Below are 27,849 nucleotides of genomic sequence, written 5' to 3' on the forward strand. Positions count from 1 at the left end.
TTTTAAAAATTTTTGGGGCCTAGCTTCCTATTGGCTAGGCTTTAGGCGACCGCCTAAGTCCCCTCGAGCCGCCTGACCACAACCACACCTAAGCCATACCATAACAAAGACCACTAGAGTTAAAAAAATAAAAAAAAATAAAAAAAAAAAATGAACCAAAAAAAAAAAAAAAAAATTATGGTAGAGAAAGAGGTTTAATGGTGATGGTAGTTAGTCAATTAACAAGACTTATATTTTGTAAATTAATTGAACCAAATAATCTAAAATAAATATGACATTTGAAACTATAGGGGTATCATTGTTAAAAAAATTATTAACACGGCATATGAGTGACATTGATCAAAACTTCAGAAAGTGTTAATGCAATTTACTCTTATATATAATTATGAAAAAAAAAAAATTATATATAATTATCCAGTTTTCGGAAACAAGGAGAAGGAACCTAAGTCACACAAAGCAGGAGCAATTATCCAGTTTTCGAAAATAAGGAGGGAGGAACCTAAGTCACACAGAGCTTGAGCAAGTGCGAGAGTGCCAGAGCGAAAGCGAGAGCATGAAAGCGTCAAAGTCTAAAATTTTTGAAAGTTAGGACGTCATTAGATGGCCATGTGTTGCTTATTTTGACCCCTTTTCTCCATTTTATCATAACTTCTTCGTCCGAACTCCGAATCAGGTGATTCTTGAGTCTATCTTCGTTAATTTTACATTGTTTATCCATGGTGATTCTTGAGTCAATCTTCGTTAATTTTACGTTGTTTATCCAAGGGTGTGCTTGGTAGCACCCATAAATTTTTGAAAATTACCATTTTGCCCCTAAGGCTAAACTTGTCCATTTTTAAAATGTCGCTTCCGTATTTTTGTTTTCTTTAAGTTCGTGGCTGCATGAGAAGCCATGTTTGTATTTTAGAGATAACGTACATCTCTTGAGACTTTGTTTGCATGTGAAATAATCATTTTGCCCTTGGGGGCATATTTAGTCTATTTTTACCGTTTTGCTCCCGCATTTGTTTTCTTTTGGTTCCATGGCTTCTTGGGAAGCCATGTTTGTGTCTTAGGGATATCGAATATAGCCATAGACTTTGTGTTTTGTTTTCGCTTCCGCAACTAGATTCGTTATCGGGTTAACTTTCAGGTCACATTGACATATCCGGGTTTGTGAAAATTCGGCCCGATAACAGATCTTGGAAAGCCATGTTGGTGTCTTAGGGATACCGAATATCCCGTACGCTTTGTGTTTTGTTTTCGCTTCCGCAATCCAAATCCGTTATCGGGTCAACTTTCGGGTCACATTGACATATTCCGTTTGTGAAAATTCGGAACGTCACAATATATTAGGTTTAAATAAAATTATATCAAGACATATATATTTTATATATATTTTTATTTATTTAAATCCATATACAAATCTATTCATTATTATTTATTTCATTAATGATATATGTAATAATAAGCTAACTTTTCTCACTAATAGATGCATGATTTATTTGTAATATTCTCCAATTGAGAAGATTTTTAATAGTATATTTTCAAATATGTATAATTATATATATATACGGTAGTATAACAATGGACATTTAAGTAATTAATATACATATTGAGTAATAGTTTAAGTAATAAATGCATATATAGCAATATAGGTATTTCATATCTGGAGTCTAACAAATTTAGTTATATAAAGTAAATTAGTATGAAAATTGCCAATTAGGAAAACAAAGTGGCGAATTGCAAAAATTAAATTTGCAAATTTTGTGTGAATTCATTCCAAAATTGTAAATTCGCGGGACCTCTTTGAACGAATTGTGTGACTTAAGGAGGAAGTAACCAACTCGTACTTAATATATATATATCAAATTTTGTCGGATATTTATTTTTAATTTGAAATTTTGGAAAATTATTAGATGGTCTGTCTAATCTAATTAGAACACTGACCAAAGAAGATTGTACAAAGAAACTAGGGTTTTGAATCCATCGTCTTCTATTTTTAAGTATCTGTTTTGTCTTCAAAGGTACACCTCGAATTATATCGTCTTTGTTTTGGTAGTCTCAATTCAATCTTCTCAAGAATTTCAAATTCATAGTCCATGATTGATTCTATTTTTTTACAGATTAAATAGTTTATCGAATTTAATCTTCAATTGGCTTCATAATAAAAATCATCATCATCATCGAGTTCTTCTATCTCATCTCCTACTGTTTTAATGCTTCTGTTAATTTGTCAATCGACTAATATTTTTAATGCTTTATATATATATACACACACACACACACACACACATACACACACACACTTCTCTGTTTTGTTTGTAAGGAAGTAGAGTGTACGTATTCAATGCCTCAAGGCATGCATATACATGCTTTGAATTAAACCACTTCACATATCGTTTTCTTTACAGTGGGCAGTATTCGGACTTCTCATATCTGAATTTTGCATGTTGTTTCATCTCCAGGGTTTACACATACAAACACACGCACGCACATATATATATATATATATATAGGGACCCAAGAATTTTGTTGAGGGGCACCATTGTAGAAAACGAATTTAGTGATAAATTTTTTTTTAAAATAAAATAATAATTATAATAACCTAATTACTTAATGAAAGAGAGGGAGAATCGGATTACTTTAGTATTTTTTAGATCCAAAAAAATCAGTGGGGGCAAGAGTATATAATGGAGTATTTTAAAACATTGAGTGGGGGCATTTCTTAAATTCTAACAAAATGCATAGTTTGTAATACAAATAAAAAAATTCTGTATACATATATATATATATATATATATATATATATACATTTTTCGCTGAATTTAAGGAAATGTTGATTGATGGGATTTATTTTGATGGCATTAGGTAGTGATGGATACTAATAATTGGAGGCCGGCACAAGGTGGTGTACCCGCAATGGAAGTGGGCGATTGGAGGACTAATTTCCCAGCAGAGGCGCGACAAAGGATTACCAATAAGATGTAAGCTTTTTTCCTAACCATAATAATCTTTCTGTCAAATGTTAATTAACTCAATTTTGTAGAATACGGAAGATGTAAGCTTTTTTCCTAACCATAATAATCTTTCTGTCAAATGTTAATTAACTCAATTTTGTAGAATACGGAAGCAAACATAAATGTTAAGAATTAATGGTCTCATTTGGGTGCTTATGTTAGTTCTTTGGATTAATGTGAAACGTAAATTGCACCAGAAAAAATATGTGTTACATTTAGAGCTTGAGACAGTTTTAAGTTTGCAGCTATGCAACGTGAGAATTCAGAAGTTAAAATCTGCATTTTTAAACTATGTATTTTCGTTGGAGTTGGATCTAAAAATGCTTTAATTTGGAAGTAAGAATTTATGGTTAGGGCTTAATCCTTTGTGCTAAAGTCTGTATTTTTGACTGGTATGTAGTTTTCCGTTGACGTTTTGTACAACTTTGCAGTCTATATATTTGATTGATGCGGTTTTGAGGTGTTGCTTTCATACATTCGTTTTGCTTAATATTGTATGAAGAATAGACCATGGTGATTGGTGACTAGGTGAGAGGGAGTCAATATTTTATTTTTCTTAATTCATACACTCTGCTGAAAGGCAAAGCATTGAGGTTGAATTGCTGGTCATTAAATATAATAAGAATAAAATATAAGGTGTATAGAATAGTTACTTATCAAAATAAAATATAAGTTGTATAGTTATTGATGTCTAGATAAAGGGACATTGTAAGAGGAGATACATAATTATAAACCCATTACCCAAGTACTGGTTGGTGGCATTTAGAAGGAGAGAAATTAAAATTTTAAAGGGTTGGCTGCTAAAAGAGGCAACATGGAACGTAGAAGATGAAACAAACTTAATATGGGATAGGATGAAAAAGATGTCCTTGGAGGATGAAAAAAAACTGGACCATCATCCAAGGGAACCTGGTGGTGGAATGAATGGGTCCAAAACATTGTGAAAACAAAACGGGAATGTGTAAACTTTGGCAAAAAAATAGAAATATAGAAACCTTTGGAAATACAAGGATGCCAATGAAGTTGAAAAATCATTGGAAAAAGCTAAATATAGAGTATACGATGATCTTTATACTAAATTAGGCACAAAATATGGAGGCAAGAATATATATATATATATATATATATATATATATATATATATATATATATATATATATATAAACACTTGCTCTGTAATACAAAAACAAGAGATTTTAGCCATATTAAATGCATCAAGAGTTGGTGCTTGTGGGATGGGAGGATTGCATGTGCCCGATGGTGGACTATGGGGTACTCTAAGAGACCCGACACCACCGTCCACAAAGAAGAAAAAAACCAAGAGTAAAGATTTAAGAGTTTTAGTAAAAGATAACAAAGAGAAAAATGGAAGAGTTACTTTGAAAAATTATTGAAACAAAATTATCTAGGAGGTTTAGGCTTATTAGAAGAATAAGGTAACTTTTATAACATATTTCTCCCTAGAATTAAGGAGTGTGAGGTTAAATATGTGTTTAGGAGATGAAATCAGGAATGGTTTTATGACCAAATGACGTCCTTATTGAGGTTTGGAAGTGTTTAGGGGATCTGACGTGTTTTCTGCTGCTGTTGCCAGATCTGTTGTTTGGGAGGTCTTAGACGTTGCTAAAGTTCCTTTAGCTGATTGGAATGTTTTGTAATTGGTGGATAGCTCTCGGACAAACAAGGGGGTTTTTGGTAATTGGTCAAAAGCTCTTGGGTAATCATGAGGTTGTGTGAAATTTTCCTTTCTGGGATGAAAGGCTGTTTGGTTAGGGGAGATGGGCATGTTAAGAACATTTTTGAGTTGATTAGCTAGGATTTTAGTGATACACTTATATAAGGGGTTACAACAGGCTACAGGTCTGAGATCTGAAAGGTGGGAAGCATTAGGAGATTAAGGAATCAAGGTTCAAATGGTTGAGTTCATCTCTTTGAGGATATTACAGGAAGCAAAAGAAAATTGAATGGCCATGGTTATATCCTTCCCTATTATCCCCCAGCATTCCTTCAAGAAGCATGGGATCAAGCCATCTGGGCCGGCCTTTCTCATCTTTCATGGAGAAGATGGCATTCCTCACCTCATCTTCAGTGATATCAGCAACCAGAGAATGATGAGTATCATCAGGCAAAGTCTTGGTAAACCATGTGGAAACATCAGTGGGGTGGGAGTTATCCCCTGTCAAAAGCTTCTAATAAAATCGAACAGCTTCCTCCTTGATGAATTTAGAGTCAGTAATGAAGAGCCATTCACTCTAGAGATAGATTTAATGTGATTTATGGTACTTATGAAATTCATAATTTTGTCATTTTTGTGGAGGTTTGGAGAGCTGCTCTAGAATTAAAAAGGTTTAACATAAGTAACTACAATACTAGATATATGGAGTTTAACTTTTGCAAACTTAGAAATACAAATAGGGATGTAGTCAAGATTGAGGATCAAGAGGTGTGAAAAAGTTAACATTTTCGTTCTTTAGGCTCAATTCTTAATAAAGGAGAAATTCAGTATGGTTTTAATCATAGAATAAAGACAAGATGGTTTAAATGGAGGACTGCATCTAGTATATTGTGTGACCTGCTTATTCCACTAAGATTGAAAGGGAAGTTCTTTATACAACTATCACACCAGTTGTTTAATGGGATGAAATTTAAGCAATTAAGAAACATATGCACACGTGGCGGAAATGTGAACGTTGAGATGGATGTATGGTAAGACAGGAAAAGATGGAAATGAAAACATTTGTGAAATGGTTGAAGTAGCACCAATTGAAGATAAGATGGTGGAAAATTGGTTTAGACAAATACAAAGAAAACTACTAAGTGCGCTAGTTAGGAAGAGTGACATGGTTCACATTGAGGGTAATGTTAGGGGAAGGGAAATACCAAAGTTAATGTCGGTAGAGACAGTATGAAGGATATGATTACATGTGGTTTGGCTGAGGTTACAGCCTTAGAGCGAAATGGAAAAATAGGATTTGTGTAGCTGATCCCAAGTAGTTGGGAAATAGATTTTGTGAACTCCAAGAAAGTAATAGGACGAATTGTAATGGTTTTGTTGAGTTGAGTTTGGTGTAGAACTCGAAGAAAGTAATTGGATGAATTGTAATATATCCTCTATTGTGTTGCATCTATGTTTCACATAAAAGCTTTAACCCTAAATTTACTTGTTTTGGTTACGTGAAAATCAAATACTTTATTGGAATATGTCCTTTCAACAGAAAATCTGGGAAAAATTTCACTAGTTAGCCTTCAGGTCTTCCTGAAGGAATTCTGCATTAAAGCAGCATGGTGGGTTCTTCTTTGTGCACAGTAAAGTGGAGACTTTGGGCATTGCAAAATGAAGAAGCCTAGAAATGGCAAATTTCTACGTTTCAAACTCCATCTGCTATCAAACAGAGATGGCTCCTTAGTCTTGAACAAACCAATTTGTCTACCTTATGCTAGCCCTTTGAAATATATACTACAGATTTAAATGGTTGAGATAAAGTTGCTGCATTAAATGAAATAATATCAAATGAAATCAGTTTGAATATTCTTTTCTTGAAATCTGCCGCTCAGATTGGAATGCATAGAAGACAAAAATGATTGGCACCATGAAATATATGTATTTATTGGAATTTTAAGCTATTCTTAGGAATATTACAAAATACCCCCCAACTTATCAAAATTACATTATTGCCTCTGAGAGGAAACCAAGTGATGCAGGAAAGGGTAGGGATGATTCGAAAACACAATCAAGATGAAAAAGAAGGAGAATGAGGGAGAAGAGAAGAATAATAGAGGGAGACGAAATCTGAAATCACTCGATTCAATATTCAATAATAATCATAAAAGGTGCCTTTCACAATGTTTGAACCAACATATAAATAGGCATCAAAGAAAACCCTGATCAAATCCTATTACCCTAAATAAAACCCTAAAATACTAAATTACTGAAATATCCAATAATAATAATAAATAGATAAAAATCCCTAATTCATCTATCTTTCCCATGCCTTCAATGGTAGGTGTGGGCCCATGTGTACATCAAGCTCTCTGGCCATGCCTGGTTCTTCATCACCAAGTGCCCCTAATCCAATCCCATCTAAATTACCATATTTCAAACATAAAATCCATAGACTGGTGCCCCCTTCTAGGGTTCAATTGTCCCTAGTTATAGATTTGGAAGCTTCCGCATGCGCGCACACACACTCATGTATATTTTGAAGATGCTTCTAAAAAGATGTTGTGTGTTCAAGAAAATCCTTTAATCACCTTCTCCATTATTATGTGGTGAGCTGGTAAGTGCGGGTCTCGCATTACAGTGAGGTTATTTCCTTCACTTGCTGATTGTTCACAGTTGAAGTTGCTCTATTGCCATGCATTTTACTTACTCTTGAGTTGGACCAGACTTGTGTGGAAGATCATCCTATCTTCATGCTTGTAGTGAGTTGTGGTCTTCTTTTACCCTTTGCTGGAGTTGGTAGCTTGGGCTATTTCTGGACTGATGTTAAAAAATGCTGAATGAATCATGGTTTAAGTCAAGAATGAAATTTGCAACAAGATTTATAGGATGGAAAACCATCGTGTCCTTTAGTGTGTGGAAAGAAAGGAATAGAAGAAATTTTAAACCAAAAGCTACCACTGTTAGAGCTGAAGGATATTTTTCTTCAAGTCCTTGTAACATGGTTGGTCACAAAAACATTAATGATACATTGCTGAGACAGTATTATTCTTTTCAATTCCAAAAGCATTTAAATGAAGTTTCCTATTTGTGGCTTCAGATCAAGGTTTAACTTGCAACACTTCACAACAGTTTCTCTTTTGTGTTGTTATTTTTCTTAAATTATTTATTATTTTTTTAAAAGGTTATTTGAATTCTTAAGTTATACCATCTCTAATAGCTTACATTTTAAAGGCAGTCAATTGCTAACATGGCGATATCATGGTTGGCTCTCTTCAAGTCCCAACCATAGGAGAGAGGCTGCAAAAAAGCCCTAGCTGAGAGTGTCATAGGCTTTTTTAATATCTATCTTAAAGAGTAGCTCTTGGAGGCACAAGGGGTTTATGGTAATTGCTCAAAAGATCTTGGGTAATCATGATGTTGTCTGAAATTTTCCTTTCTGGGATGAAAGAGGCTGTTTGGTTAGGGTAGATGAGCATGTTAAGAACATATTTGAGTCGATTACCTAGGATTTTAGTCATACATTTATATAAGGGGTTACAACAGGCTATAGGTCTGAAATCTGAAAGGTAGGGAGCATTAGGAGATTTAGGAATCAAGGTTAAAATGGTTGAGTTCATCTCTTTGAGGATATTACTGGAAGCAAAGGAAGATTGAACCATGGTTATATCCTTCCCTATCCCCCAGCATTCCTTAAAGAAGCATGGGGTCAAGCCATCTGAGCCGGGCCTTTCTCATCTTTCATGGTGAAGATGGCATTCCTCACCTCATCTTCAGTGATATCAGCACCCAGAGAATGATAAGTATCATCAGGCAAAGTCTTGGTAAACCATGTGGAAACATCAATGGGGTGGGAGTTATCCCCAGTCAAAAGCTTCTAACAAAATTGAACAGCTTCCTCCTTGATGAATTTATAGTCAGTGATGAAGAGCCATTCACTCTAGAGATAGATTTAACGTGATTTATAGTCAGTAATGAAGAGCCATTCGCTCTAGAGATAGATTTAATGTGATTTATAGTCCTTCTGAAATTCATAATTTTGTCACTTTTGTGGAGAGGTTTGGAGAGCTACTCTAGAATTAAAAATGTTTAAGATAAATAGCTACAATACTACATATATGGAGTTTAACTTTTGCAAACTTAGAAATACAAATAGGGATGTAGTCAAGATTGAGGATCAAGAGGTGTGAACAAGTTAACATCTTCGTTATTTAGGCTCTATTCATAATAAAGGAGAAATTCGGTATGGTTTTAATCATAGAATGAAGACAATGTGGGTTAAATGGAGGAATGCATCTAGTATATTATGTGACCTGCTTATTCAAGTAAGATTGAAAAGGAAGTTCTTTAAATAGCTATAACACCAGTTGTTTTATGGGATGAAATTTGAGCAGCTAAGAAACAACAAATGCATGTGTGTGGCGGAAATGTGAATTTTGAGATGGATGTATGAAGACAAGAAAATATAGAAATGAAAACATTCGTGAAAAGGTTAAAGTAGGACCGATCGAAGATAAGATGATAGAAAATTGATTTAAGTTGGTTTAGACAAATACAAATAAAAATACTCGGTGCGCTAGTTAGGAAGAGTGACATGGTTCACATTGAGGGTAATGTTAGGGGAAGGGGGGAATACCAAAGTTAATGTGGGTAGAGTCAGTATGAAGGATATCATTACATGAGGGCTGGCCGTGGTTATGGCCTTAGAGCAGTTGTTCGAATTGACATAACATGAAACCTATTAGTCCGTAATGGTTTTGTTGAGTTGAGTTGGATGTTGAACTCCAAAAATGTAATTGGATGAATTGTAATATATCCTCTATTGTGTTGCATCTATGTTTCACATAAAAGCTTCAACCTTAAATTTCCTTGTTTTGCTTATGTGAAAATCAAATACTTTCTTGGAATATGGATCATTTTAACAGAAATCGGGAGAAAAATTCACTAGTTAGCCTTCAGGTCTTCCTGTAGGAATTCTGCATTAAAGCAGCATGTGTTCTTCTTTGTGCACAGTGAATTGGAGACTTTGGGCATTGCGAATTGAAGAAGCATGGAAATGGCAATTTTATACATTTCCGACTCCCTTTGCTATCAAACAAAGATGGCTCCTTAGTGAACAAACCAATTTGTCTACCTTATGCTAGCCCTTCGAAATATATACTACAGATTTAAATGGTTGAGATAAATTTGCTGTATAAAATTAAATTATATCAAATGAAATTAGTTTGAATATTCTTTTCTTGAAATCCACTTCTCATATTGGAATGCCATAGAAGACAAAAAGGATTGGCACCATGAAATCTATGTATTTATTGGGAATTTTTAGCGATTCTTAGGAATATTCCAAAATACCTCCCAACTTATCAAAATTACAGTATTGCCTCTGAGAGGAAACCAAGTGCCCCCAAGCTAATCCCATCAAACATAAAACTCCATAGCCTGTTGCCCCCTCCTAGGGTCCAGTTGACCCTAGTTATAGATTTGGAAGCGTGCGCACACACACACACGGACAGACAGACACACATCCATGTATATTTTTGAGATGCTTCTAAAAAATGTTGTGTGTTCAAGAAAATCCATTAATCACCTTCTCCATTACTGTGTGGTGAGCTGGCAAGTGCTGGTTTCGCATTACACTAAGGTTGTTTCCTTCACTTGCTGTTGGTTCACAAGTGAAGTTGCTCTATTGCCATGCATTTTACTCACTCTTGAGTTGGACCCGACCAGTCTTTTTGAGTGGAGGATCATCCTATCTTCATGCTCGTTGTGAATTGTGGTCTTCTTATACCCTTTGCTGGAGTTGCTTTCTTGGGCTATTTGATGTTAAAAATGCTGAATGAGAATGGTGGTTTAAGTCAAGAAATGAAATTTGCCGCAAGATTTATAAGATGGAAAACCTTTGTGTCCTTTAATGTGTGGAAAGAAAGGAATAGAAGACATTTTAAACCAAAAGCTACCATTGTTAGAACTGAAGGATATTTTTCTTTAAGTCCTTGTAACATGGTTGGTCACAAAGACATTAATGCTACATTGCTGAGACAGTATTATTCTTTTCAATTCCAGAAGCCTTTAAATGAAGTCTCTTCTGGCTTCAGATTAAGGTTTAACTTGTAATACTTTACAGCAGTTTCTTTATGGTGTTATTATTTTTCTTGAATTATTTATTATGGTTTTTTTAGGGTTATTTGAATTCTTAATTTATACCATCTATAATATCTTAAGTTTGTAAAGCAGTCAATTGCTAACATGATGATATCATGGTTCACTCTCTTCAAGTCCCAACACTTCCACTGATAATAATAATACATCCACATGTTCTGCTTTCTCTTGAATGGGTGTTTGGTGACATGCAAGAAATGCACATTGTGTATATAAGCACTTTAGGTTACATCCAATTACATCTTTTCAAATAGCTCAAGCTTTTAGAATAGCCGTTTGTTAACTGTACGCTGAACTTCCAATTTATTGTTTGTTTAGCCTTTTGAAATATAATGTTCAACGTGTGTAGAACGGAGACTTTGGAGTGGCATCTTCCCTCTAAAGGACAAGAGGGACTACAAGAACTTAAGAAAATTGTTGTAAGGTTTGAGGAAAAGGTCTATACTGCTGCACTAAGTCAGGTATGTTCATCATTGTGTCTCTTAATTTTTCCTGTGGGCATGTTACAGTGTACACTGTTGCTCTAATTATGTTCTTTAGATTTTTCCTTTCATGTTAGTGTGAAACACGGTTGGGTTTCCTACTTGCCATGAATTACTAATAATTTTTTCTTAATTTTTAATTGCAGTCTGATTATTTGAGAAAAATATCTATGAAATTGATGTCAATGGAGATCAAATCGCAAAATACAATGGCTGATTCTGTGCAATCCAACCCCATTGGTGATAGCAATATTCCCCCAGATACAGGTATTAGCATGAAAGATAATATTGCCTTTATTCTATGTCACAATTTAAGTTTCAATAATTTGCCAATATATGATCTATTCTACGCATTTAGATATAACTATTGTTAATTTTGGTTTGTGGACATCATTACCGGTTACCGTTTTTTAGTTTCTTTATTATTATTTGTAAGATACTGAAAAGTCGGAATAAATTTTCTTGATTTTATCAGATTTTTTGAGACTTTATGTGGGGGATGGTAATGGAGGCTCTCTTGGGGTGCATGATACCAAACTTTACCAGATTTGGTTGGGTGCATGCCTTTTGCTTTAATCCAACTTGCACCGTGAAATCCATCCCAAAATTTTATTCCTACCCTACCCATGGTGGTAGACCATTCTGATAGGAAGTTGCCCCATTCTTATCCACAACTTATCTAGAATTATGAAAATTGAGATTACAGTTGCCTTTCTTTTCCCTCTCCCCCTCTCTGTACATGTATATTTAATGGAGAAGGTTGCCTTTCTTTCCACCCTTCTAATTTATGAATATTTATAGGAAATCCAAGGCAAAGATTTTTCATGTACACTGTTGCATTTTACACGACCACCTCCATCATTAGAGTTGTCATTATTGCTGTTGTGGTATTGTCATATTTTAATCATTATTATTACATTACTATATATATATTGCCTTTCTGGGAGAGTGTGAGGAGTTTGATGTTTTATAGAAAATAAATTATTTTGATGTCTGAGGAACTACACCTCGGATCGAGGAGCTTGCTCGCTGAGCTTTTAGATTAAGAATTCCAGGACCCCAATCCAGTGAACTTTAAGGTCATGGAATTCATTAACAAGAGGCTTTTCAATCGGATAATAGCTTTGATGCTTATCATTATCCTCGTGGACCCTGACTGAATCATCAAATTTCTTTCTCCAGAGTGAATAACTTGGAGGTTGCAATTTGATATTTTTAATAGTCGTGCCCAATTGTTATTTTCTGCAAAGTTAGGAGTTGGTATTGAATAATCAATAGTAAACGACTTTCCCTCATTTAAATTCTATTACTATATATAATAGGGGAGAGATTTTTTTGAATGCTTGCACGGCTTTCTTGTTATTCCTTATAATACACGTGTCACTTATTTTAAGAAAAAATAGATAAAATAATTGTTGAAAATTGTGTCTCATATTCCTATTCTAATTAGGATTCTATTTTAGAGTTGTATTATGTTTGGTAATTTATTGTTTGGCAAGTCTTGACCTCAAGGAATTGTAATCTTTGTCCAACAAGGAATTGTGTTTGTAACTCTATAAATGGGTACATAAGTTGTGGGTTGAGACTTACGAGATTGAGAGAGATGTAGTCTCACGAGGGAGTTGATGGGTAGAGGTAGTATGTGGGTTGGTAAAGTAGGAAAAACCCCAGTGACACTCTTAGCGAGGAGATAGGCTCGTGGATTGATACATAGTGAAAAGACATGTACGTGGTGTTGGTACTCTGTTGTTGTAATATCTCTACGAATCATACTGGAATCTCTTTTCATACATGGATGTAGCTGAACCATGTACATCCTGTGTTTGTTTGTGATTACTTTGTTGGCTGTCTTTGAATCTTTGTATTTGCACGCTTCCCCTGCCCAACAAATTGGTATCATAGCTAAAGGTGAAGGAGATCCAGAAAACACAAGGAAGTCTCAACATATGCTGCAATGGGCTTTAGTTGTAGGTGGAGTTAATCGGCACATGGCATGGAGCTCGAGTAGTCAGGTGGAGCCTTGGAGGTTTGACTAATCGAGCAACGTATAATGTGGACAATTGGAGTTTTGCAGGAGTATCGTCAAGATTGTAGCTGCAAAAAAATTGTCATGATCAATGTCGTGGAAGCGATGATTGGTTGGATGGAATTTGAGCTAAGGTGGAGATTGTTGGAAATCGTGTCTCAAATTCCTATACTAATTAGGATTCTATTTTAGAGTTGTATTATGTTAGGTAATTTCTTGTTTGGCAAGTCTTAACCTTTAAGGAATTGTAATCTTTGTCCAACAAGAAATTGTGTTTGTAACTCTATAAATAGGTACATATGTTGTGGGTTGAGACTTGTGAGATTGAGAAAGATGTAGTCTCACGAGGGAATTGATGGGTAGAGGTAGTATGTGGGTTGGTAGAGTAGGAAAAACACCAGTGACACTGTTAGCGAGGAGATAGACTCGTGGAGTGGTACATGGTGAAAATACATGTATGAATTGTTAGTACTCTATTGTTATAATATCTCTACGAATCATAGTGGAATCTCTTCTTATCCATGGCTGTTGGCCGTTTTGGTTGAACCATGTATATCTTGTGTTTATGTGTGATTGCTTTGTTGGCTTTCATTGAATTAATGTATCTATGTGCTTCCGCTGCTCCAACAATAATTAGTAATCTTAAATAGCTTAGAACTGGTCATGTCAGCAAACATATTTTTAGCTTCCACCTACTTTCTCTTTTCAATCCAAGTTTTTGTCTTTAATCCTGTCCCATCTCCTACATCTATTTTCATGGGTTTTGATCGCTTGCATTTTACATGTACCGCTTCCTGTTAGGTGTAGAATTGTTCATGAACTGATACCATTTGTTGAATGTTCTCCTAAATGAAAATGATGTTAGGCTTACTTTCTTTTAAAGTAATTTGGATAATATGATCTCAAATGATCAAACACAACACGGCCACAAAAATGCCATTACCAACTCTCAGTTGGATCAATCTAGGATGTGCTGAAGTGGTGGAATGGGTACAGAGTTTATAGATCTCCTGCTTTTGAATGGCATTGTCTAAGTTTTCCTTGGGATGCTCATCTATCTCCTCAGTTAGATCCAAGTGGCAGTTTTACTAATGTTATATATCTTTGCCTGAACAAGCCAAATACATCTCCTTTAGGTCCAGTGCTAATGATAATAGCTCAAGTATATTAGTTTTGTCATTTGAGAGGGTTTCATTTACTTCATTAATGCCCATTGATTTTATTTAATTTTTTTTTTTTTGTGAAAAAAAGACGTAACTTTTAAATTCCAACTAGTTTCCGCTTTTCATTTCATAAAGAGATCAATATCAAATGGTAATCACTGGCTCAAGTCTCAACCCGGTAAAGAACTTCTTATGATTACCTAAAATCCATTGTCTCGCAATTTCCAAGTTGAGGTGTTGGTACTGTTGACCTTTCCTCAATTAACATTGCAATCTGTTGACCCGTAAATCGTCACGGGCGTGTCAGAACTAGTGGGCTTGGTTCGATTTATAGTGGTGCGATCAATTTAAGTCTCTTTTATAAAAATTGTTGACCAGGCGATGTATGAGAGAGAATATTAAACTCTCTAATGGATTCAAGTTGCCTTATAAGAACAGGACTTTAAAATGGAAGCGAATTGCAATTGGTTTGAAATGGAAACACGAATTAAAGTAAACTACTAATTCTGAAAATGGAGTTTGCAAGGACTGGAAATAATAGAGTGATAAAGGGGGAATCTATATTGAAAAGGAATGTAAATACAACACGAATATAATTAATTAAAGGAAGTTGAATTAAACTAAGAAGCTTAACTAAAAAGAATTGAATCAAACTAAGAAAGCATGATTGAAAAGGAAAATTCTATTATCTGGGCACCATTATCTTGCTACGTATCTCATTATTATTGCCATATCCTCATCCATCTGGCTGCCACATCTTTTTTTATTATTATTTTTATTTTTAAGTAAAAGTTGATTAGAAAAGCGTTCAAAAGGGGAACGCGTCCCTAATACAAAAAGCGAAAATTGAACCTAAGGACCAATAGAGTCCAAAAGATTAACTAAGTCATCAGTCGAAGAGCAAGCGCTTCCTCTCACATAATAGAAAAGAGAACGACGAATATGAATTTTTAAGTTCGCCAAAAACGATTCATTTCCTTCGAAATTTCTGCTATTTCTCTCTCCATATACACCACCAAACACAGTGTGAAACTATCCTCCAATAGTCACGAGCGTGACCTTTCACTGGGCATCTTTTCCACGTGTTAATCAGTTCTATGGAGGACTAAGGCATTACCCAATGAACGCCAAAAATGCCGAAGATGAGATTCTAACAATCGTACGCCACAGGACAGTGCATAAGAATGTGATCCACAGACTCGGCGTCTGTTTTACATAGACAACACCAATTAACAATAGTGTTACCTCTCTTTCTTAAATTATCCAACGTCAAAATCTTACCCCAGGTGGTAGTCCAAACAAAGAATGTCACTCTAAGTGGAGCCTTAGAGCGCCATATAGTCTTCCATGGGAAATCATAACCAACGAAATTGGACAGACACAAGAACATGGACCGAACACCATATCTACTACCATGGGTGGAAGGGACCCATAAAATGTCTTCACTACGTCTGCCAACATCCTTCTGTTGATACAACAGATCCAAAAAAACTCATGTTTCTTCCATCCCCTAATCCTGAAAAGAACACCTAAAACACACATCCCACGTAACCCCACTGTTATCAAGCCGATAACAGTCAGCTACGTAAGCGTGCTTATTTTCGATAATACTATAAAGTCTATGAAAGGAATGAGACAACAACTGATCTCCACACTATAAATCCTCCCAAAAGTGCATACGCCTACCATCACGATCCTTGAATCTAATATGTGAGGAAAAGACATCCCAACCCTTCCGAATGAATTTCACACGCCGACGCCTCCTACAACAGAGATTGGACGAGAGGACCAGCCACCACTCTCCTCCCCAAAACGACACGAGACAACCCTTCTCCACTGGCGATGTCGTTCCCTGCCAAATCTCCATAACCATTTTCCTAATTAAGCTCTATTAAAAGGAACCAGCTTTTGAATGCCTAAACCGCCTAACTTCAAAGGCTTGCAAACTTTCTCCCAATTAACAAGATGATACTTAAACTCCTCTCCCCTTCCACCCCATAGAAAGTCCCTTTGAATTTTTTCAATCCTTTCAACGACAGAGCATGGGATTTGAAACAAAGATAAAAAGTAAGTGGGAAGGAACGAGAGAGTACTTTTAATAAGAGTGACCTTCCCCCCCCCCCCCCCCCCTTCGAAAGATATTGTTTCTTTCATCCTGCCAACCTCTTCTCATACCTATTAATCACCGAATCCCAACTCCCTACCCTCCTAGAGGAAACCCCATAGATAATTCCAAATAAGGAAGAGGAAAAACACCCACCCCACACCCAAAAATTGCAACTAAAGAGGAAATATCTGAAACATCCCTCACTGGGACAAACACGTACACTCTTTCCAACATTGATCTTAAGCCCAGAAATCGCTTGGAACCAACAAGAATGCACCTCAAATATCTAAGTTGGGAGACATCGGCATCACAAAAAACCAAAGTATCATCCGCAAACAACAAATGGGAGATCTCCATCTGATGAGCTACATCTCTGCCACACTGAACCCCTGATATAACCCAAATTCTTTGCTCTCCTCATTAACTTGCTCAAACCCTCCATGACTATAAGGAATAAAAAAGACAACAAGGGGTCTCCTTGTCTAAAACTTCGAGAGCTCGCAAAGAAACCAGCAGGAGATCCGTTCACTAGCACAGAGAACATGACGGACGAAATACAAGTTTCGATCCATTTTATCACCCATCTTCGACCCCCATCCTCCGAAGCAAGTAAAGGAGGAACTTCCAATTAACGTGATCATAAGCTTTCTCAATGTCGAGTTTCCATAAGACACCAGGACCCCACTCTTAAACCTGGAGTCTACACATTCCCCTGTTATAAGAACAGAATCCAAGATCTGCCGTCCACCAACAAAAACATTATGTGACTCTAAAAAAATTCCATCCAATACATTACTCATCCTAAGAACAAGATCCTTGGCAACAAGCTTGTACATGCATCCCATTAAGCTAATTGGCCGAAAGTCCTTAACATCAGAAGTGTCGCCCTTCTTAAGAATAAGGGCAATAAAAGATGCATTTAATGACTTCTCGAATATGCCATGAGAATGAAATTCCTGAAAGGTGCCCATCACCTCATTGCGCACCACCTCCCAGCTCTCCATAAGAAACTGCATAGTAAAACCATCTGACCCCAAAGCTTTATCACCATTGTAACTCGATAACACCTTAAGCACATCCTTTTCAGTGAATGGAACCTTAAGGCTTTCACTATCTAGCGCAGAAATGGTATCAAATTGAAGACCATCAAGCTTAGGTCTCCACCCCAACGTCTCAGTGTAAAGCTATTGATAAAAGGTAGCAATTCCCCCGCGAACTTCATCCTCTCTCTACAGCTCTGAACCATTCACACGGATACACCTGATGTGATTACACCTTCTGTAAGCATTAGCAAGCCTAGGAAAGAATTTTGTATTGCGGTCCCCTTCTTTTAGCCACAATGCCCTAGATTTCTGATGCCATGAAATCTCCTCCATAGCAGCGATCTCAGCAAAAATCGCCTGACAAGAGGCTCTCCTAGAGCGCAGAGACTCCATATCTTGTCCCAACTCATCAAGATGATCGAGCTCAGCGATATCAGCTAGAACTTTATCCTTTTTCCATTCAAGATTCCCAAACACCTCTTTATTCCACCCTTTAAGCTCAATATTGAGAATCTAAAACTTCCTAGCTAAAACAAAGCTAGCGGAACCTGTAAATGTCGCCTCCTCCCATCAAGACTGGGCTTTCCCTTGGAAATCCTCAGATCTCAACCATATATTTTCAAAACGGAATGGTGTGCGCCGAGATCTCAAACCTCCGCAATCAAGAACTAAGGGCACATGGTCAAATGTCACCCTAACGAGAGCTGCCTGAGTAATATCCGGGAATTTCTTTTCCCACCCCCTAGAAATCAAGAATCTATCCAGCCTTGAAAAAGTAACTGGATCCCTGCCATTAGACCAAGTAAAGGTTGCCCCTTCCATTAGTAGATCAATTAGAAATTGACTATTAATAAACTCTGAAAATTGGGTCATTCCAAGGACTACCCACCCCCTGTGGACCTTTCAAACGGAGACCTAACAGAATTGAAGTCCCGGCCTAGACACCAAGGCAACAACCACAATCCCTTAACGTAAAAGGCAGGTCTGTCGCTATCGATAACGACCCATAAACCCCAGAAAAGACCCACCACCCCTCTCTTCTCTTCATAATTGACATAAGAGATAAGATTCTTAACCTCCTGCTCCCCTTTCTAAGACGATAAAGGCCTCATGTTCACAACCTCACTAGTCACTGCAACCTCTCTTCCTTCCACTATTGCATGAAGAATAAATAATGTCTGGTCACTATTACCCTCTGATAAGACACCCAACAGCTCACTAATAACTCCTATATTTGCGACTACCCAATCCTTTCCCATATCAGCAACCGTTACAGAGCAGCCAGGTCACACAACAGCCAATGGTTCCTTCACTACCAAGTCAGAATTATCAGTCTCCAGCCAAGGGACAATCTCATTAGAACAGACCTGTTGGATTAAACTTAGGTCATCAGTCACCTCCTCTTTACTATCTCTTCCATTCACAGGCGGCTCTATCATCGTATCTAAATCTGTAGCATAGTTGCCCATTCCATTACTCAAGAATCTGATAGACTCATTCTCCTCTACCCTTGCAGGTGGCAAACAGTTAAGGCCTTTTAAAGATACACATAAGCGGAGCTCTTTGAGCAAAGCCAAAGCTGAATCATTAGACAGCTGAAAATAGAGATCGCACCCTACACAGACCGTAACCCCCTCAGGCGAGTCCTTAACTGCACAATCAGCTGGGTCAGCATGCCCAGAGATAGCAGGCCCGTAGGCAGCCTTCCCTTCCGTAATCAAACCAGGCTCAACTTCAGGTGCCGAAGGTGATGGTTGTCAACGATCTCAATAATAATCAACCCTTTTGCAATAGCACAAATCATTGTAAAATAGGGCTATTGTACGGGTAAGTCGAACCACAGAGATTGCTAGTTTATGGCAACCAAGGTCTTTAAAATCACTTAGTTTGATGAAGGGGGTGAAGAGTTTTTGTTTGGTCTGTCACTAGGTGACTTGGAATTAAAAATGCATAAAACAATAAATTGAAGGAGATTAAAAGGATTGAAACTTAGGTAGAGAGGACTAGGTAAGTGAATCCACTACTTACCATATAAACATGCTAGAATATGATTTACTTGGGGAAACAACATATATAAGTGGCCATGATATGTAGCAACACATGATTGCTACATTATCTTCAAGAAATTCATGAAATCAAGAGGCAAGAATAACCTATCAAAGGTTTACATGCTTGAACTACCTAAACTAAGGTGTAGCCTTAGACATGCTCACTAAGCTAGAGATTATCAAGCCTTCAATCAAATAATATAAGCACATGAAGTTAAAAATCAAGAATAGACCATCAAATGAAGGACCTAAGCCATGGACTATCAAGCTTCTCAAACACCATGCCATTAAAACCATTCTACAATCTCATTTTCATTGTCACCATGAAAATGTAAGCCATACAACCATAAGAACATACAATTTAAGACAAGATAATAGATTCAACATGATCATTTATATAAATTTAGGTTCATTACATCAATATGAGTGGTTTAGATTGTAAAACTACCACATATATACATCATTCCCCAAAATAAAATCAAAACTAGAGTATGCTTACAAAGAAGGGCTTCGTCACCTCCTTAGAAAGGGAGTTAGTTACCCATGGATGCAAATGAGGAGGAGGTTGAAGTGAACTCACCCTCCATTTTCGCACCTAAGACCAGCTCCAACCCAAAACCCCTCTAGAACAATATTTCTCTCTCTAAAAATATCCTACAATGTGAGATATGAAAAATACAATGTATCAAGCCTCTAAATAATCAACCAAAGCCTTCCAACCACTCCATTTTTATGGCTCAAAACTCCTAGAAGATTGCAGAACCACACATTGGGTCAAAGGGGACAACTTGAGCAAAATCATGGAGTGGGTGGCCAATTTTCTGCAGTCGCGCTTTGTCATGGAGGTGTGCTGCGGTACATGGCGGGGCCCCGCGCTTCCGCGATGCTACTGCCTCATTTGGCAGGCGCCCGCAATGCTCCTGACCTCTTCACCATTTTGCTTTATGAATTGAACTTACCTCGGCCTGATGATGCGAACTTCCTTCTTAGCACTTTTTGTAGAGAAAACCATGAGTTCAATGGGACACTGGCTTGGGCAAAATGAAGGTTCCCGACAACGTCATGCTTTGATTATTCACAAACACAACAAAACTTCACTTTTAGCCATCTTTGGGGAAACAACCTGAAAGTAAACAAAAACACGCAAATGAAGCTAATATGTACAATATGATCAACTAATGGACTTAACTAATGCAAATACGAGCGCTTGAATATGCAATATTCGACGCTTATCACACCCCCAAACTTACATTTTGCTAGTCCCATAGCAAAACCAAAAATGAAGCTCTTAACAAAATGACAACATTTGAAATGCTATCAACATACATCAACTATGGCGCAAGACAGTGCACACAGCTCATTTGCAACTTAGAATAAACAGAATATTGGAGACGGAATCATTTTGCAGACTATCTTGTGAATTTGAAGCCTTGATATAACACAACAGTTAAACACATTTCAATTCTCATGCATCAACATCATAGTCTATATAAATACTTCAATTGTCATCTCTTTAATAAAAATCATCTTCAACTTCAATGAAAGTGAACCGGATTCCCAATATGTGGCTTTTACCTTCTTTTTCCAATTTCAAAACACAAGTCTTCAAATCCTTGAATCTCCCTTTTAAATGAGGTCTCTAAGGCATGATTTATTCAAAATACACATTTTTATTGCTTTTTTTTTTTTATGCATACATATTATGGTCGTGCAATGCCGAAGTCCCTTAAGCTTTCTAACCGACCCATGTAGCAAGTGTTAGGCCAGCAACTCCCAAACCAGATGGCTTTAGGGTGCTAAGTGTAAGGACACTCCAAGGGCTTAATAACTCGAGTTGGCAAGGTTACGAACTCCAACGAACCATATTTATTTATTTATATTTTTGTGAATGACCGTGCAATGCCTAAGTCCCTTAAGCTTTCTAACTAACTCATGTAGCAAGTGTTAGGCCAGCAACTCCCAAACCGGATGGCTTTAGGGTGCTAAGTGTAAGGACACTCCAAGGGCTTAATAACTCGAGTTAGCAAGGCTATGAACTTAAACTAGTCATTATCCTTATTCATTTTTTTTTTTTTTAATTATTAGATCAATGCCAAAAATATCCATTCATTAGGGTCATCAATTCAAATCAGCTGAGTCATGATCAAGGTAAATCAGGTTGCATGCCTCACAATTAAGTTTCCGGTATGCATCTGTGCAGTGTGAAGCATAGAAGAGTATGAAATCCGACGAAAATCTAATTGAAGCATTTATACAAACCGGTTTGAATCAACATGATCATTTCAGATTTTTCTTTATTTTCAAAACTATCATTTGCCTCTATACACAAAGTATTAAACACATGTTTCAATCTCCAACAAGTTCCAAGATTACTCTATCATTGCTTTCCAAAAAAATGATTTTTATTACTTTACATGAACAATTAGCGCATGCAAACAAAAATGTAATACCAAAAATGCAAAAATGTACCCCCAAACTTGAATGTCACATTGTCCTCAATGTGAGAAGACAAAGAATGGAATTGGAATTGAAAAAGGAGGTTACAAAGAGTAATAATACCAAATGGAGGAAAAAATCAGTGGCTGTGTAAACAGACCACAATGCGAATTCCAGAAAGAACGCCCCCAAACTTGATTCGAAAAACCTGTCAAAACACATCTATGCACAACAAGCATCATATAAATCCAGATAGAGAGAAAAATAAACAACTGCAATTTATTTAACTAAAAATGAAGTGCTCATGCAAAATAGCAACACAATTGCAGTTAAGAGTTCAAAATACAAACTGAATGTAATGCCAAAAGCGGCCTAAAATAAATCCAAATAGTACTACTAGAAGCAAAATAGATCCTGAAAGCATAAAATCACTCCATCGGAGTAGAGGATGAGCCACCGGCGCCGCCTGACGGGTGGTCAATCAAGGACTGTAGCATGGCCTGCAACACCTTCTGTCCCTCCTGAGTCTCCTTACGAAAGTCCGTAAGGGTGCCCTCTATGGTATCAACTCGCAGCTGAATGGTATCAAGACGGGTGCTGAGAGAGTCGTAATCAGCATGGGACATAGCAGGTGGTGGTGGCGCAACAGGTGCGTGAGCAGCCGGCGCAGGAGCAACAGGGACAGTGGGAACTCCCTAATCAAACACACCACCTATGCGTGCTTGACGGGAAGTTTTGAGCTGGACAGTGCTCGACTTCCATGCACCAATGTCAAAAAGGAAAACCTCGGTGCTCTTTTCTTCTCCGCGGGGGACCTTGAATTGCTTATTCTTGATGAGCTTAGTAACCAAGTACGGAAAAGGAAGTGCCCAAGTGAGGGCATTATCCGACTGAGTCACAAAAAGATCATTGTAGACCTTGAGCAGCTGGTCCCAGATGAGTTGCGGGACGCAAAACCATTGTTCCTTCTCAGCGGCATAAAGGGTGTGCAGAAAAACCCCTTTACGCTCAGAATGCTTAGGAATAGGAACAGGAAGGACATTTTTTGGTGATGACAGAGTCCACGAACCAGAACCGACACGGAAGGTAAGACTTATTTGTGCTTGATTTTCGATTGCCAGTATAATGGTTGTGGCAAATTTCCTCGACAATGTCTGACAATTGCAGACAAACTGGAGGATTAACGTATAGAGGCAGGCCCACCTCATCCACCGGAGATGCCAATGGATAATCCAAGGCCGTGGCAAGGTTATAAATGTTGAATTCCAATTCTGCGCCATCAATGGTGGTCTTAATGATGTCCGGGTCTGCACATGAATAAAACATGTTGGAATAGAACTGGCGGACTATGCGTGGATAGAAATAGCTAGCGCGTGGCTTGAATAGAGATTTTAGGCCACGGTCCGTCAATTCTTTGACCGCCCACGCCGTTTCTGAATTTTCGTCGAAGCCGTCTTTGATGACAAATTTGGCCTCGGGTTCTATGGGCCACTCAGCCCAATTTGGCATAGGAGGTTCCTCGAATGGCCCCTCAGATGGGCGAGCGCGCTTAGAAGAGGTTTTGGGTGCCGTTTGGAAGAAGAAGTTGGTTCAGGCAATTTATCGAACACCTGGCGTGCAAGACAAAATAGAAGAGAGCCAAAGGTGGATTAGAGATAGAAAAACCCAAAAATTTGACCTGCAATAAACAAACTACAAGCCCCAAACAAATACTACACTTCCTCATAGTCAACCCATCCTCCATTGATCCGAAAATTGAAAGAAAGAAAGAGAAGAGGAAGCTTACCCAATTTGATGGAGAAACCCATAAAATTCCTCTTAATTGGTGGAAGATGGATGAAGTGACGAGGATGAGAGAGGTGGGTTGTGTAGAAAGATGATGAAGATAGGAGAAGAAGAGATTGAGGTAAGAAATGAAGTGTTGAGAGGGTAAAGGAGAGAGGAGAGAGGGGCTCGGCTAAAATGAGAGAGGGGGAATGATAGATTTTGAAATGGGTCTAAGTTTGGGGGTTTTAATGAAAACCCGAGGCATGGGCGGGCGCCCGCGGTTTCGCGACCTCACTGCCCGTTTTGGCGGGCGTCCGTAATGTCTTGGCCGGCGCACACGGCTTGTCCAAGGCTTGGCCCGGCATGGACAAAGGCAAATGGCAGGGGGCCGCAGATGCATGGCAGGGCCCCGCGAATTTTCAAGCTACTGCCTGTTTTGGCGGGCGCCCGCAATTGCTTCTGGGCAGACCGCCTTCCTGAAGTGATTACTGGCCTAACGGAAGCCGGGTCAGGGTCGAAAAATTCCCAAATTTGAAATTTAAGCTCTTATTGACCCTAGACACCTTGCAGAACCTTCGGAAAGAGAATCGGAGCTCATTTGCAAAAGCGCTATTTTTTATGCCCGAATTTCCCGTGATTTTTGGATTTTTCGAGAAAATTGCCAAAATGACCTTGAAAAATTCCGAAAATGGTACCGAGACCTTAAAATAACTAAGAAAACCAAATGTGACTTTTAGAACGTCCATCGAGACAATTCCAAAAAATGTTACATTTTGGCTATACTTAGCTAGTTTCCGAAAAATTCTTGGCTAAGGCAACTTGGAAGAAGGAAGCTTGGAAGTTGAAAGAATTGCTTCCCAAGAGTGCTAAATTTAATGTCGATAGCTAGATGAACCATGATGCCTTATCAATCCTCGTAAATTGGGTCCGTCAATAGGACTTTGTCTACTTTTCAGATCGGGACGATGCCATCAACATAAGGCTTAAACCGTTGGCCATTAACTTTAAAGAGAGATCCATCAGTAGGATCATGAAGTTCAATTGCACCATAAAGAAAGACGGATGAGATGACATATGGACCATCCCACCGTGACAGGAGTTTACCGGGAAAGAGTCGCAAGCGAGAATTGAAAAGCCAAACTTTCTGTCCAAGGGCAAAAGACTTGTTAATAATGTGCTTGTCATGAAATGCTTTAGTCTTTGCCTTATAGATTTTGGTGCTTTCATATGCATCATTTCGAATTTCCTCAAGTTCATTGAGTTGCAATTTGCAGGTTGAGCCGGTTTGTTTAAGATCAAAGTTGAGCCTTTTTTATGGCCCAAAAAGCACGGTGCTCTAATTCGACCGGGAGATGACAAGTTTTGCCAAAGACAAGTTAATATGGGGACATGCTTGTGGGCATCTTATACATTATCCAGTAGGCCAAAGTGCATCATTTAGTCTTAATGACCAATCTTTGCGGTCCGAACGAACCATTTTTTCCAGAATATGCTTGATCTCACGATTAGATACTTCCACTTGACCATTCGTTTGAGGGTGGTAAGGTGTGGCAACCTTATGAATAACGGAATATTTGAGAAGGACAGATTTAAGATAGCGATTTCAAAAATGAGATCCTCCGTCATTGATGAGGGCTCTTGGCGTACCAAACCGACTGAAGATGTTCGATTGCACGAACTTGACCACAACTTTATGATTGTTGGTTTTGGTAGCCTTCGCCTCAACCCATTTAGACACGTAATCCACCGCTACGAGAATGTACTCATAGCCATAAGAGGATGGAAACGGTCCCATGAAGTCAATTCCCTACACATCGAAATTTTTTATGATTAAGATGGGGGTAAGGGGTATCACGTCTTTCCTTGACATGGATCCAAGCTTTTGGCAACGCTTACATGACTTGCAGAAATCGTAAGCATCCCAAAACAAAGATGGCTAATAAAATCCGCTTTAAAAGACTTTGTCAGCAGTTTTCTTGGCACTGAAGTGTCCTCCACATGCAAGTGTGTGGCAGAAATTTAGGACACTTGACAATTCTGTTTCGGGAATGCATCGCCGGATGATTTGGTCTGGGCAATACTTGAATAATTCCAGATCTTCCCAAAAGAAATTTTTGACTTGGGAGAAGAAACGATCTTTCTCTTGTTTTGACCATTTAGATGGAATTTTTCCTACCACAAGGTAGTTAACAATATCCTCAAACTAAGGAAGATTTGAATGAGAAATCTGAAACAGTTACTCATCCGGAAAGGAATCACGAACTGCAGCAAATTCAAAGGATTTCTCAATGAGTAAACGAGAGAGATGGCTGTCCCTTTTTTATCCCGGATTTCAATATCAAACTCTTGGCGTAAGAGTATCCATCGAATTAGCTGGGGTTTGGTCTCTTTTTTAGCGAGCAAATGCCTAAGAGCGGCATGGTCTGAAAAGACAACGACCTTGGATCCAAAAAGGTAAGAACGGAATTTATCCAAGGCGTACACCATAACTAGCAACTCTTTTTCAGTGGTGGTGTAATTCAATTAAGCATCGATTTTTGCTAGTGTAATAGATAGCATGCGGAAGCTTGTCCACACGCTGGCCCAAAACCGCACTCAATGCATAATCTGATGCATCACACATGATCTCAAATGGAAGAGACCAGTTAGGCGGTTTCATGATTGGGGCTGATGAGAGAAGAGTACGGAGCTTCTTGAAAGCTTCCAAACAGGCTTCATCAAAATTGAAGGGAATATCCTTGGTAAGAAGATTACACAAGGGTCGGGATATTTTGCTAAAATCTTTGATGAAGCGGCGATAAAAGCCGGCATGACCAAGAAAGGAATAGATTTGTTGGATAAAATTTGGAGGAGGAAGATTAGAGATCAATTCGACTTTGGCCTTGTCGACCTCAATTCCCCTTTTTGAAATAACGTGTCCCAAGATAATGCCTTCTTGGACCATGAAATGACTCTTTTCCTAACTTAGAATAAGATTTGTCTCCTTGCATCTTTGAAGCACAAGGGATAGATTTTGGAGACATGAGTCAAAGGAAGATCCAAAGACGGAGAAATCATCCATGAACACTTCCAAAAACTTTTCAACCATATCGGAAAATATGGACATCATACACCTTTGGAAAGTTGCCGATGCATTGCATAGCCCAAAGGGCATGTGTCTATAAGCAAATGTTCCAAAGGGACATGTGAATGTGGTCTTCTCTTAATCTTAAGGATCAATTGCCACTTGGTTATAGCCAAAATAACCATTAAGGAAACAGTAGTAGCTTTGGCCGGCTAGCCTTTCTAGGATTTGATCAATGAATGGAAGTGGAAAATGATCCCTTCCTAGTGGTGGAGTTGAGTTTTCGGTAGTCAATGCATACAGGCCACCCGGTGGTGGTGTGTTGTGGCACGAGCTCTCCCACTAAATTTTCAACAACGGTGAGGCCAGATTTCTTGGGAACAACTTGAGTGGGGCTAACCCACTTGCTATCAAAGATGGGGCAGATGATTCCCGCATCTAATAGCTTGATCACTTCTTTCATGACTACTTCCTTCATATTTGGATTCAACTGGCGCTGTACCTCTCTAGAAGGTTTTGCGTCATCCTCCATATGAATGTGATGCATACAAATAGAAGGGTCAATTCCTTTTAAATCAGTCACTACCCAGCCAAAAGCTTCTTTGTGTTCTTGAAGCATCGCTAAGAGGCCGTTTTCTTGGTCCTTTAAAAGGTCCGATGCAATGATGACTGGAAGAGTTTTATTTACACCAAGAAACACATACTTGAGGTGGACTAAGAGCGGCTTTAACTCAAGTTGTGGTGGAGATTTCAAGGAAGGGACCGGAGGAGTAGTTGAAAGTTGAGGAAGTGATTCTCTTGGCACCTTCCAAGGAGGAAAGTCCATGATAGCACCAATGTCGAGCAAAGAATTCACTTCTTGGACAGATTGATTGATATCAAAGTTTGCAAAGTC

General features: G+C 38.0%; 1 protein-coding gene across 2 annotated transcripts in view; it reads left to right on the forward strand.

The window, feature by feature from the left end:
- The first annotated feature begins 1,893 nt into the window (after positions 1–1,893).
- Positions 1,894–27,849, forward strand: part of LOC132287316 (mediator of RNA polymerase II transcription subunit 15a) — a 36,063-nt gene continuing 10,107 nt past the window's right edge. Inside the window, exons 1-4 of one of the 2 annotated variants that reach the window (XM_059789773.1) lie at positions 1,894–2,006; positions 2,851–2,966; positions 11,168–11,279; positions 11,447–11,567. In XM_059789773.1, the coding sequence (XP_059645756.1) occupies positions 2,857–2,966; positions 11,168–11,279; positions 11,447–11,567 (343 nt within the window). In that variant the 5' untranslated portion in view covers positions 1,894–2,006; positions 2,851–2,856. The other variant, XM_059789774.1, reaches the window with a different exon arrangement.

The sequence above is a fragment of the Cornus florida genome, unplaced genomic scaffold, assembly GCF_030987335.1.
Source record: "Cornus florida cultivar Cherokee Brave unplaced genomic scaffold, ASM3098733v1 CherokeeBrave_3.0.0_Hap2_Chr02, whole genome shotgun sequence".
Taxonomy (NCBI): domain Eukaryota; kingdom Viridiplantae; phylum Streptophyta; class Magnoliopsida; order Cornales; family Cornaceae; genus Cornus; species Cornus florida.